At 46.6% G+C, this 12500-nt stretch overlaps 1 protein-coding gene across 1 annotated transcript in view; it reads left to right on the forward strand.

The window, feature by feature from the left end:
• Nucleotides 1-12500, forward strand: part of lama5 (laminin, alpha 5) — a 255832-nt gene that overhangs the window by 111383 nt on the left and 131949 nt on the right. Inside the window, exons 12-22 of the mRNA XM_064956204.1 lie at nucleotides 1-94; nucleotides 1921-2058; nucleotides 2362-2496; nucleotides 3536-3670; nucleotides 7503-7640; nucleotides 7785-7837; nucleotides 7954-8053; nucleotides 9090-9142; nucleotides 9465-9570; nucleotides 11028-11127; nucleotides 11301-11457. The exon at nucleotides 1-94 is cut by the window's left edge and continues 47 nt beyond it. Coding sequence (XP_064812276.1) covers nucleotides 1-94; nucleotides 1921-2058; nucleotides 2362-2496; nucleotides 3536-3670; nucleotides 7503-7640; nucleotides 7785-7837; nucleotides 7954-8053; nucleotides 9090-9142; nucleotides 9465-9570; nucleotides 11028-11127; nucleotides 11301-11457 — 1209 coding nt within the window. The remainder of the gene's footprint in view (nucleotides 95-1920; nucleotides 2059-2361; nucleotides 2497-3535; nucleotides 3671-7502; nucleotides 7641-7784; nucleotides 7838-7953; nucleotides 8054-9089; nucleotides 9143-9464; nucleotides 9571-11027; nucleotides 11128-11300; nucleotides 11458-12500) is intronic.

A 12500-nucleotide genomic window follows, 5' to 3' on the forward strand; every position in this document is an offset into this window, starting at 1 on the left:
GATCCGCGTACCCGTGCCTGTATCTGTAAACCCGGTTTCACTGGGGACCACTGTGACAGCTGTGCGCCAGGGCACCACGGACTCAACTGCCAGAGTAAGTCAAGTCACATGTCTACTAGTCATACCAGACAGACAGCTTCACCGTCGAGAGCATCTGGGTAGTTAGGGTTGTTTTACAGTTTGTTCAGGGTAGTTAGGGTTGTTTTACAGTTTGTTCTGGGTAGTTATGCTCATTTTACAGTTTGTTCAGGGTAGTTAGGGTTGTTTTACAGTTTGTTCAGGGTAGTTAGGGTAGTTTTACAGTTTGTTCTGGGTAGTTAGGATTGTTTTACAGTTTGTTCTGGGTAGTTATGCTCGTTTTACAGTTTGTTCTGGGTAGTTAGGGTTGTTTTACAGTTTGTTCTGGGTAGTTAGGGTAGTTTTACAGTTTGTTCTGGGTAGTTATGCTCATTTTACAGTTTGTTCAGGGTAGTTAGGGTTGTTTTACAGTTTGTTCAGGGTAGTTAGGGTAGTTTTACAGTTTGTTCTGGGTAGTTAGGATTGTTTTACAGTTTGTTCTGGGTAGTTATGCTCGTTTTACAGTTTGTTCTGGGTAGTTAGGGTTGTTTTACAGTTTGTTCTGGGTAGTTAGGATAGTTTTACAGTTTGTTCTGAGTAGTTAGGGTAGTTTTACAGTTTTTTCTGGGTAGTTATGCTCTATTTACAGTTTGTTCTGGGTAGTTAGGGGTGTTTCACAGTTTGTTCTGGGTAGTTAGGATAGTTTTACAGTTTGTTCTGAGTAGTTAGGGTAGTTTTACAGTTTGTTCTGGGTAGTTAGGGTAGTTTTACAGTTTGTTCTGGGTAGTTAGGATAGTTTTACAGTTTGTTCTGAGTAGTTAGGGTAGTTTTACAGTTTGTTCTGGGTAGTTAGGGTAGTTTTACAGTTTGTTCTGAGTAGTTAGGATAGTTTTACAGTTTGTTCTGAGTAGTTAGGGTAGTTTTACACTTTGTTCTGGGTAGTTAGGGTTGTTTTACAGTTTGTTCAGGGTAGTTAGGGTAGTTTTACAGTTTGTTCTGGGTAGTTATGCTCATTTTACAGTTTGTTCTGAGTAGTTAGGGTTGTTTTACAGTTTGTTCAGGGTAGTTAGGGTAGTTTTACAGTTTGTTCTGGGTAGTTAGGGTAGTTTTACAGTTTGTTCTGGGTAGTTAGGGTTGTTTTACAGTTTGTTCAGGGTAGTTAGGGTAGTTTTACAGTTTGTTCTGGGTAGTTAGGGTTGTTTTACAGTTTGTTCAGGGTAGTTAGGGAAGTTTTACAGTTTGTTCTGGGTAGTTAGGCTAGTTTTACAGTTTGTTCAGGGTAGTTAGGGTGGTTTTACAGTTTGTTCTGGGTAGTTAGGGTTGTTTTACAGTCTGTTCTGGGTAGTTAGGGTTGTTTTACAGTTTGTTCTGGGTAGTTAGGGTTGTTTTACAGTTGCTGAAGGATTTTCCTCAAATATACGCTCCAAGATAGTCCTTTCTTCCATAAACTAACAGGCACAAAATACAAAGACAGCCACAATACACCTAGTTTATCACACACACACACACACACACACACACACACACACACACACACACACACACACACACACACACACACACACACACACACACACACACACACACACACACACCCCCTACACACACACACAGATTCCCCCCCACTCCCATATGTACTCACAAACACACACTTGTTCATTACACAAGTGTGTGTAATCCCAGTGTGTGTGTAATCCCAGTGTGTGTGTAATCCCAGTGTGTGTGTAATCCCAGTGTGTGTGTAATGCCAGTGTGTGTGTAATCCCAGTGTGTGTGTAATCCCAGTGTGTGTGTAATCCCAGTGTGTGTGTAATCCCAGTGTGTGTGTAATCCCAGTGTGTGTGTGTGTGTGTCCTCTCCCAGCCTGTCAGTGCTTTGGTCCGGGATGTCATGATGGTAGGTGTGACCTCCTGACGGGGCAGTGCCTGTGTCGCCAAGGCTTTCAGGGTTATTCATGTGACCAGTGTACCCCAGGCTATTTCAACTATCCCCTTTGCCAACGTGAGTATACACACACACACGCACACACAAACACACACACACACATCACTACCCCCTCTGCCAACGTGAGTCTCAGCCAACACATTGTGACCACTGTGCCAAAGTCATTGTCTGTCTGCCAAAGACTGGCTACAAAAACACTGTTTGAAGGCTGCCACAGGTTACAGCTCCATAATACTCTCTGTCTCTCCAGACAACTGACACAGGACCACAGACGTTACATAGAAACTAATGTTTCTCTCGCTCCCCCTCCTCCCTAACCCTCTCTCCCTCTCTTCCTCTCTCCCTCTCTTCCTCCATCAGTGTGTGGCTGTAGCAGTGTAGGTTCTCTCCCAGGGGGTTGTGATGTCTCTGGACGCTGTGTGTGTCGTCCGGAGTTCCAGGGACCGCGATGTGAGCAGTGTAGATCAGGCTTCCACTCCTACCCCAACTGCCAAGGTACTGACCGCTGACTGGACCACACACCACGCTCATCAACTACACACTCCGAAACTACACACACCGAAACTACACACACCGAAACTACACACACCGAAACTACACACACCGAAACTACACATTCCACAACTACACACACCGAAACTACACACACCAAAACCACACACACCGAAACTACACATCCCACAACTACACACACCGAAACTACACACACCAAACTACACACACCTCAACTACACATACCGAAACTACACACACCGAAACTACACACACCGAAACTACACATACCACAACTACACACACCGAAACTACACATACCACAACTACACACACCGAAACTACACACACCAAAACTACACACACCGAAACTACACATACCACAACTACACACACCAAAACTACACACACCTCAATTACACACTCCAGACACCACAATAAAACACACCCCAACTGCACACACCCCAACTGCACACACCTCAACTACGCACAGCCCAACTACACACACCTCAACGACACACACCTCAACGACACACACCTCAACTACACACAGCCCAACTACACACACCTCAACTACACACACCTCAACTACACACACCTCAACGACACACACCTCAACGACACACACCTCAACTACACACAGCCCAACTACACACACCTCAACTACACACACCTCAACTACACACAGCCCAACTACACACACCTCAACTACACACACCTCAACTACACACACCTCAACTACACACACCCCAACTACACACACCTCAACTACACACACCTCAACTACACACACCTCAACTACACACCACAACTACACACACCACAACTACACACACAACAACTATACACACCGCAACTACACACACCTCAACTACACACACCTCAACTACACACACCCCAACTACACACACCTCAACTACACACCGGACACCAAAATAAAACACACCACACCTTAAACATTTTGTTAACTCCTAATTATTTGTACATTTGTTAAATTGATGCCTTCGTGATCTCATGATGTTGTCGCTTCCTGTTTACCCAGTGTGCACCTGTGATCCTCGCACCTCCCTGGGCTCCAGCTGCAGTGTGTCAGGCCACTGCCACTGCAGACCCAACTACAGCGGCACCGCTTGTGACCAGTGTGCTCCTGGTTTCCACGGCTTCCCCAGCTGCACGCGTAAGTTGTCCGAGTTCAGACGACATCTCAAAGCCTGATTGGTTGTTCAAATCAGATTGATTCAATATGTTACAACTCCGTACACGTATTTACAAATACGTTAATGAAGACGTTTCTGTCCAACATTGGATCCTTTGCATGATGTGTTTTGTCATGTGTTGTGCTGTATTTATAAATCAAAACAAATTTTATTTGTCACATACACATGGTTAGCAGATGTTAATGGGAGTGTAGCGAAATGCTTGTGCTTCCAGTTCCGACAATGCAGTAATAACCAACAAGTAATCTAACTAACAATTGCAAAACTAATTTCCTATACCATCTTATCCGAATGACACACCTGTAGTTCCTTTCTGTAAACGAGATTGAGGCGGCAGGTAGCCTAGTGGTTAGAGTGTAGAGGAGGCAGGTAGCCTAGTGGTTAGAGTGTAGAGGAGGCAGGTAGCCTAGTGGTTAGAGTGTAGAGGAGGCAGGTAGCCTAGTGGTTAGAGTGTAGAGGTGGCGGGGTAGCCTAGTGGTTAGAGTGTGGAGGAGGCAGGGTAGCCTAGTGGTTAGAGTGTAGAGGAGGCAGGTAGCCTAGTGGTTAGAGTGTAGAGGAGGCAGGTAGCCTAGTGGTTAGAGTGTAGAGGAGGCAGGTAGCCTAGTGGTTAGAGTATAGAGGCGGCAGGTAGCCTAGTGGTTAGAGTGTAGAAGAGGCAGGTAGCCTAGTGGTTAGAGTATAGAGGAGGCAGGTAGCCTAGTGGTTAGAGTGTAGAGGAGGCAGGTAGCCTAGTGCTTAGAGTTTAGAGGAGGCAGGTAGCCTAGTGGTTAGAGTGTAGAGGAGGCAGGTAGCCTGGTGGTTAGAGTGTAGAGGAGGCAGGTAGCCTAGTGGTTAGAGAGTAGAGGAGGCAGGTAGTTTAGTGGTTAGAGAGTAGAGGAGGCAGGTAGCCTAGTGGTTAGAGTGTAGAGGAGGCAGGTAGCCTAGTGGTTAGAGTGTAGAGGCGGCAGGTAGCCTAGTGGTTAGAGTGTAGAGGAGGCAGGTAGCCTAGTGGTTAGAGTGTAGAGGTGGCAGGTAGCCTAGTGGTTAGAGTGTAGAGGAGGCAGGTAGCCTAGTGGTTAGAGTATAGAGGCGGCAGGTAGCCTAGTGGTTAGAGAGTAGAGGAGGCAGGTAGCCTAGTGGTTAGAGTATAGAGGATGCAGGTAGCCTAGTGGTTAGAGTGTAGAGGAAGCAGGTAGCCTAGTGGTTAGAGTATACAGGAGGCAGGTAACCTAGTGGTTAGAGTGTGGAGGCGGCAGGTAGCCTAGTGAATAGAGTGTAAAGGTGGCAGGTAGCCTAGTGGTTAGAGTGTAGAGGAGGCAGGTAGCCTAGTGGTTAGAGTATAGAGGAGGCAGGTAGTCTAGTGGTTAGAGTGTAGAGGAGGCAGGTAGCCTAGTGGTTAGAGTATAGAGGAGGCAGGTAGCCTAGTGCTTAGAGTATAGAGGAGGCAGGTAGTCTAGTGGTTAGAGAGTAGAGGAGGCAGGTAGTTTAGTGGTTAGAGAGTAGGGGAGGTAGGTAGCCTAGTGGTTAGAGTATAGAGGCGGCAGGTAGCCTAGTGGTTAGAGTGTAGAGGAGGCAGGTAGCCTAGTGCTTAGAGTTTAGAGGAGGCAGGTAGCCTAGTGGTTAGAGTGTAGAAGAGGCAGGTAGCCTAGTGGTTAGAGTATAGAGGAGGCAGGTAGCCTAGTGGTTAGAGTGTAGAGGAGGCAGGTAGCCTAGTGCTTAGAGTTTAGAGGAGGCAGGTAGCCTAGTGGTTAGAGTGTAGAGGAGGCAGGTAGCCTGGTGGTTAGAGTGTAGAGGAGGCAGGTAGCCTAGTGGTTAGAGAGTAGAGGAGGCAGGTAGTTTAGTGGTTAGAGAGTAGAGGAGGCAGGTAGCCTAGTGGTTAGAGTGTAGAGGAGGCAGGTAGCCTAGTGGTTAGAGTGTAGAGGCGGCAGGTAGCCTAGTGGTTAGAGTGTAGAGGAGGCAGGTAGCCTAGTGGTTAGAGTGTAGAGGTGGCAGGTAGCCTAGTGGTTAGAGTGTAGAGGAGGCAGGTAGCCTAGTGGTTAGAGTATAGAGGCGGCAGGTAGCCTAGTGGTTAGAGAGTAGAGGAGGCAGGTAGCCTAGTGGTTAGAGTATAGAAGAGGCAGGTAGCCTAGTGGTTAGAGTATAGAGGAGGCAGGTAGCCTAGTGGTTAGAGTGTAGAGGAGGCAGGTAGCCTAGTGCTTAGAGTTTAGAGGAGGCAGGTAGCCTAGTGGTTAGAGTGTAGAAGAGGCAGGTAGCCTAGTGGTTAGAGTATAGAGGAGGCAGGTAGCCTAGTGGTTAGAGTGTAGAGGAGGCAGGTAGCCTAGTGCTTAGAGTTTAGAGGAGGCAGGTAGCCTAGTGGTTAGAGTGTAGAGGAGGCAGGTAGCCTGGTGGTTAGAGTGTAGAGGAGGCAGGTAGCCTAGTGGTTAGAGAGTAGAGGAGGCAGGTAGTTTAGTGGTTAGAGAGTAGAGGAGGCAGGTAGCCTAGTGGTTAGAGTGTAGAGGAGGCAGGTAGCCTAGTGGTTAGAGTGTAGAGGCGGCAGGTAGCCTAGTGGTTAGAGTGTAGAGGAGGCAGGTAGCCTAGTGGTTAGAGTGTAGAGGTGGCAGGTAGCCTAGTGGTTAGAGTGTAGAGGAGGCAGGTAGCCTAGTGGTTAGAGTATAGAGGCGGCAGGTAGCCTAGTGGTTAGAGAGTAGAGGAGGCAGGTAGCCTAGTGGTTAGAGTATAGAGGAGGCAGGTAGCCTAGTGGTTAGAGTGTAGAGGAGGCAGGTAGCCTAGTGGTTAGAGTATACAGGAGGCAGGTAACCTAGTGGTTAGAGTGTGGAGGCGGCAGGTAGCCTAGTGATTAGAGTGTAAAGGTGGCAGGTAGCCTAGTGGTTAGAGTGTAGAGGAGGCAGGTAGCCTAGTGGTTAGAGTATAGAGGAGGCAGGTAGTCTAGTGGTTAGAGTGTAGAGGAGGCAGGTAGCCTAGTGGTTAGAGTATAGAGGAGGCAGGTAGCCTAGTGCTTAGAGTATAGAGGAGGCAGGTAGTCTAGTGGTTAGAGAGTAGAGGAGGCAGGTAGTTTAGTGGTTAGAGAGTAGGGGAGGTAGGTAGCCTAGTGGTTAGAGTATAGAGGCGGCAGGTAGCCTAGTGGTTAGAGTGTAGAGGAGGCAGGTAGCCTAGTGGTTAGAGTTTAGAGGAGGCAGGTAGCCTAGTGGTTAGAGTGTAGAGGCGGCAGGGTAGCCTAGTGGTTAGAGTGTAGAGGTGGCAGGGTAGCCTAGTGGTTAGAGTGTAGAGGTGGCAGGGTAGCCTAGTGGTTAGAGTGTAGAGGCGGCAGGGTAGCCTAGTGGTTAGAGTGTAGAGGTGGCAGGTAGCCTAGTGGTTAGTGTAGAGGTGGCAGGTAGCCTAGTGGTTAGAGTGTAGAGGTGGCAGGTAGCCTAGTGGTTCGAGTGTAGAGGTGTCAGGTAGCCTAGTGGTTAGAGTGTAGAGGTGGCAGGTAGCCTAGTGGTTAGAGTGTAGAGGAGGCAGGTAGCCTAGTGGTTAGAGTGTAGACGAGGCAGGTACCAAAGTGTTTAGAGCGTTGGGCCAGTAACTGAAAGATTGCTAAATCAAATCCCCCGAGCTGACAAGGTTAAAAATCTGTCGTTCTGCCCCTGAACAAGGCAATTAACCCACTGTTCCCCGGTAGGCTGTCATTGTAAATAAGAATTTGTTCATAACTGACTTGCCTAGTTTAAATAAAGGTTCAATTTTAAAAAGTATTCTGAATGTAGCTAAATGCTAGCTGGCTATCTCGCTCCCCAGCTACTATGCTAATGTGTTAAGATCTCTTTCCTCCCTCAGCTTGTCAGTGCTCAGCTGAGGGCTCCAGGTTCAGTCGCTGTGACCAGGTGAGTGGTCAGTGTACCTGTCTACCCAACGTCATGGGACAGAGGTGTGACACCTGCAGCCCTGGAACCTACGGATTCCCTCTCTGCCAAGGTAAGACTAGAGTCCATCTTGATCTTAAACTTGAACTTGATCTCAATCTTTCAAGTTCATGTGTCTACTTTATTGTCCCAGAGAGAGAGAGTCAAAGAGATGAAGATATAAACTAAACTATGTGTTACTTTCTCCCCTGAACAGCTGGCACATGCAACCCAGTCGGCTCTGTGCAGAACGAGGTCCTGCCAACTGTTGTAAGTAGCTTACATTTACGGTTAGTTCGGTTTCTAATCAAATATGTTTTAACGAAATGCAACATATATTCTCTACTGTGTTCATTGTTTAGTCATCTCTACACATCTTTTAACAGGGTTCCTGTGAGTGTCGTCCTTTTGTGGAGGGTGTGGCCTGTGACAGGTGTAAACCTCTGTTCTGGAACCTGTCACCTGACACCGCCAACAGATGTTCCAGTAAGAGACATCTGTACACTTCCTGTTTTATCAAAAAGGAGACATCTGTACACTTCCTGTTTTATCAAAAAGGAGACATCTGTACACTTCCTGTTTTATCAAAAGGAGACATCTATACACTTCCTGTTTTATCAAAAGGAGACATCTATACACTTCCTGTTTTATCAAAAGGAGACATCTGTACACTTCCTGTTTTATCAAAAGGAGACATCTGTACACTTCCTGTTTTATCAAAAGGAGACATCTATACACTTCCTGTTTTATCAAAAGGAGACATCTGTACACTTCCTGTTTTATCAAAAGGAGACATCTATACACTTCCTGTTTTATCAAAAGGAGACATCTATACACTTCCTGTTTTATCAAAAGGAGACATCTATACACTTCCTGTTTTATCAAAAGGAGACATCTATACACTTCCTGTTTTATCAAAAGGAGACATCTATACACTTCCTGTTTTATCAAAAGGAGACATCTGTACACTTCCTGTTTTATCAAAAGGAGACATCTATACACTTCCTGTTTTATCAAAAGGAGACATCTGTACACTTCCTGTTTTATCAAAAGGAGACATCTGTACACTTCCTGTTTTATCAAAAGGAGACATCTATACACTTCCTGTTTTATCAAAAGGAGACATCTATACACTTCCTGTTTTATCAAAAGGAGACATCTGTACACTTCCTGTTTTATCAAAAGGAGACATCTATACACTTCCTGTTTTATCAAAAGGAGACATCTATACACTTCCTGTTTTATCAAAAGGAGACATCTATACACTTCCTGTTTTATCAAAAGGAGACATCTTTACACTTCCTGTTTTATCAAAAGGAGACATCTTTACACTTCCTGTTGTATCAAAAGGAAACATTGTGCTTGTTATTGTGAATAATTTATGTAGCAGACTTTGGGTTGACCTGTTTCAAACGTGACAAATTCCGTTTGGGTAGCAGTAGATTCTACTACATCCTATACTACTTCCTGAAGTGAATGACGTGAATGAATTGTATGTTCTGTGTGTTCCTCCATCTCCCAGACTGTGAATGCAACGTTGAAGGGACTGTGGCCGGTGTGGCAGAGTGTGCTCAGGTGAAACGGGTTTTTTTTTCTCAACGATTCAACTGATTTAGTTGACATGAAGCATCCATTAATACTGGCTAGCGACAGTAGAGTTCTGTCACAGTACAGATGGAACACACAGTTCAATTAGCCCAGTAATACTGGCTAGCGACAGTAGAGTTCTGTCACAGTACAGATGGAACACGCAGTTCAATTAGACCAGTAATACTGGCTAGCGACAGTAGAGTTCTGTCACGGTACAGATGGTACCGCGATGATACACTACTTCTTTCAATTCAACGGATCTTTAAAAGTTTTTTTTTTCTTTTCTTTTCTTCTCGGGCTCCTTCAGAACAACGGCCAATGTCACTGTAAACCCAACGTGTGCAGTGGCACCTGCTCTGTGTGTAAAGACGGATACTTCAACCTGCAGAGTGGCAGCTTCTTCGGCTGTCAAGGTAACCCTTCGACTACTGTCCCACCAACTGAATGTTGCTCTGTCCAGAGGACCCCTGAAGTATCCCCTCTTGTACAATCTACCAGTAGGCCTATGGTCTCATGAGTCTTCTCTAGTACCCCCTGTGAATAGGCTAGGTACCCCCAGGGATCCTAGTACCCCCTGTGGATAGGCTAGGTACCCCCAGGGATCCTAGTACCCCCTGTGGATAGGCCAGGTACCCCCAGGGATCCTAGTACCCCCTGTGGATAGGCCAGGTACCCCCAGGGATCCTAGTACCCCCTGTGGATAGGCTAGGTACCCCCAGGGATCCTAGTACCCCCTGTGGATAGGCTAGGTACCCCCAGGGATCCTAGTACTCCCTGTGGATAGGCTAGGTACCCACAGGGATCCTATTTACCCCTGTAGATATCCTAGGTACCCCCAGGGATCCTAGTACCCCCTGTGGATAGGCTAGGTACCCCCAGGGATCCTAGTACCCCCTGTAGATATCCTAGGTACCCCCAGGGATCCTAGTACTCCCTGTAGATATCCTAGGTACCCCCAGGGATCCTAGTACTCCCTGTGGATAGGCTAGGTACCCACAGGGATCCTATTTACCCCTGTAGATATCCTAGGTACCCCCAGGGATCCTAGTACCCCCTGTGGACAGGCTAGGTACCCCCAGGGATCCTAGTACCCCCTGTGGATAGACCAGGTACCCCCAGGGATCCTAGTACCCCCTGTGGATAGACCAGGTACCCCCAGGGATCCTAGTACCCCCTGTGGATAGACCAGGTACCCCCAGGGATCCTAGTACCCCCTGTGGATAGGCCAAGTACCCCCAGGGATCCTAGTACCCCCTGTGGATATCCTAGGTACCCCCAGGGATCCTAGTACCCCCTGTAGATATCCTAGGTACCCCCAGGGATCCTAGTACTCCCTGTGGATAGGCAAAGTACCCCCAGGGGTCCAAGTAACCCAGGGGTCCTAGTACCGCTCGCCAACCCAACATCTTAACCATTAGATCAAGAGAACATCCTCATGGTTCGGGGGCAAAAGTTGGGCTTTACATGTCTCAAGCAGAGATACCTCGAGAGGGCGAATTCCAAATCTCCTCTGTTACAATAACACCAGTCTGGTGTACTATGCATTTTTTTTTATAAACTATAAAGGTTGTACAGCAGTATACCAGGTCCTCTAGATGTGTTGGTGTGTGTGTTGCAGGTTGTACTGCAGTATACCAGGTCCTCTAGATGTGCTGGTGTGTGTTGCAGGTTGTACTGCAGTATGTCATGATCTCTAGATGTGTTGGTGTGTGTGTTGCAGGTTGTACTGCAGTATACCAGGTCCTCTAGATGTGTTGGTGTGTGTTGCAGGTTGTACTGCAGTATGTCATGATCTCTAGATGTGTTGGTGTGTGTTGCAGGTTGTACTGCAGTATACCAGGTCCTCTAGATGTGTTGGTGTGTGTTGCAGGTTGTCAGTGTGACATTGGAGGATCAGTGGGTCAGTCCTGTGGGGAGAGGACCGGGAGATGCCGTTGCAGACCCAACGTGGAGGGATCCAAGTGTAACATGTGAGTGAAAAAATGGATGTGAAAACATTCCGTTTGAATCCCAGATAGAAAAAAATAAGAAGAGTCCCATTGTCATTTATTAACCCCTGAGATACGATACCCAATAGGAGGCTTTCTATTTTCATTTACTTGAAAATGTTATTTTAAACCAGCATTCCGTCTCTCCTTTCAAGGCCTCGGCCAGACCACTACTTTCCAGACCTGCACCACCTGAAGTTTGAGATAGAGGAGGGTACCATGCTGGACGGGCGGCCGGTGCGCTTCGGCTACAACCCCTTGGAGTTTGAAGGGTTCAGCTGGAAAGGGTACGCTCAGATGTCCTCCATTCAGGTGAGTCCTCCGTACCACATGTATATGCACATTGTAAAAACACTGTATATATATATAATATGACAGTTGTAATGTCTTTATTGTTTTGAAACTTCTGTATGTGTGATGTCTACTGTTAATTTTTATTGTTTATTTCACTTTATATATTATATACCTTACTTGCTTTGGCAATGTTAACACATGTTTCCCATGCCAATAAAGCCCCTTGAATTGAATTGAATTGTATATGAATACAATAATTAATACCTACATCTCTGTGGCTCTGTCTGCCCTTTCCACTGTCTTAGATCTCACACACAGCCGTGTTTTTCAAATGATGTGTAGATTTATTTGTTAGTATAGTAGTATCTGAATTCGTTCCTCCGAGGAAGGAGGTGCTATGTTATCATAGACATCCTCTCTGTGTGTTCCCTGTTATATTCATGACTAATGAAATGTCTTCACGACAACATGTGTTCTATTCTGCGGCCAACTCCACCTCAGTCATTCTACCCCTTTTGCATTTGCGAACATACCTTATTCTCCTGAATAAGTCTCAAGGTTCAATAGGTCGATGTTTTAGGTATAGTGTCCCTGTATAGCTTTAGTAGACAGCTTGCTTTATGCTTGGGTGATTGATGACGGAAGCTAGCGTGTTTGCATTGTGGGCTCCCTGTGTGTTTTATGGAGTGGGCTGGAGGGGTGTGTGCTAGGCATAGAGATGGTTAGAGGGCACACTTGTCACAAAGCCTGTTTTAACACGGGCAGCGCCATTGAAGGCTATCACCATTTATGGTCAACTGGGTGGGACTTCCTGTGGGTTAGGAATCCCACCGGAGAGATCAGCCAATGAATTATACTCCTTAGAAAAACGTCCCAGGGCCTCCAGTTTTACGAACTCTGGTCTGTAGGCGTCACTACAGACCAGGGTTCAATCCCAGGCTGTATCACAGCGGTCTAATGCATTGCATCGCAGTATTGAGGCTTCACTACAGACCAGGGTTCGACCTTGACTCGACCTTTGCCGACAAGATTGAAATTGAGGAGAAAAAGGGGGTTGAAAT

This window comes from Oncorhynchus masou, chromosome 33 (assembly GCF_036934945.1).
Source record: "Oncorhynchus masou masou isolate Uvic2021 chromosome 33, UVic_Omas_1.1, whole genome shotgun sequence".
Classification (NCBI taxonomy): Eukaryota; Metazoa; Chordata; class Actinopteri; order Salmoniformes; family Salmonidae; genus Oncorhynchus; species Oncorhynchus masou.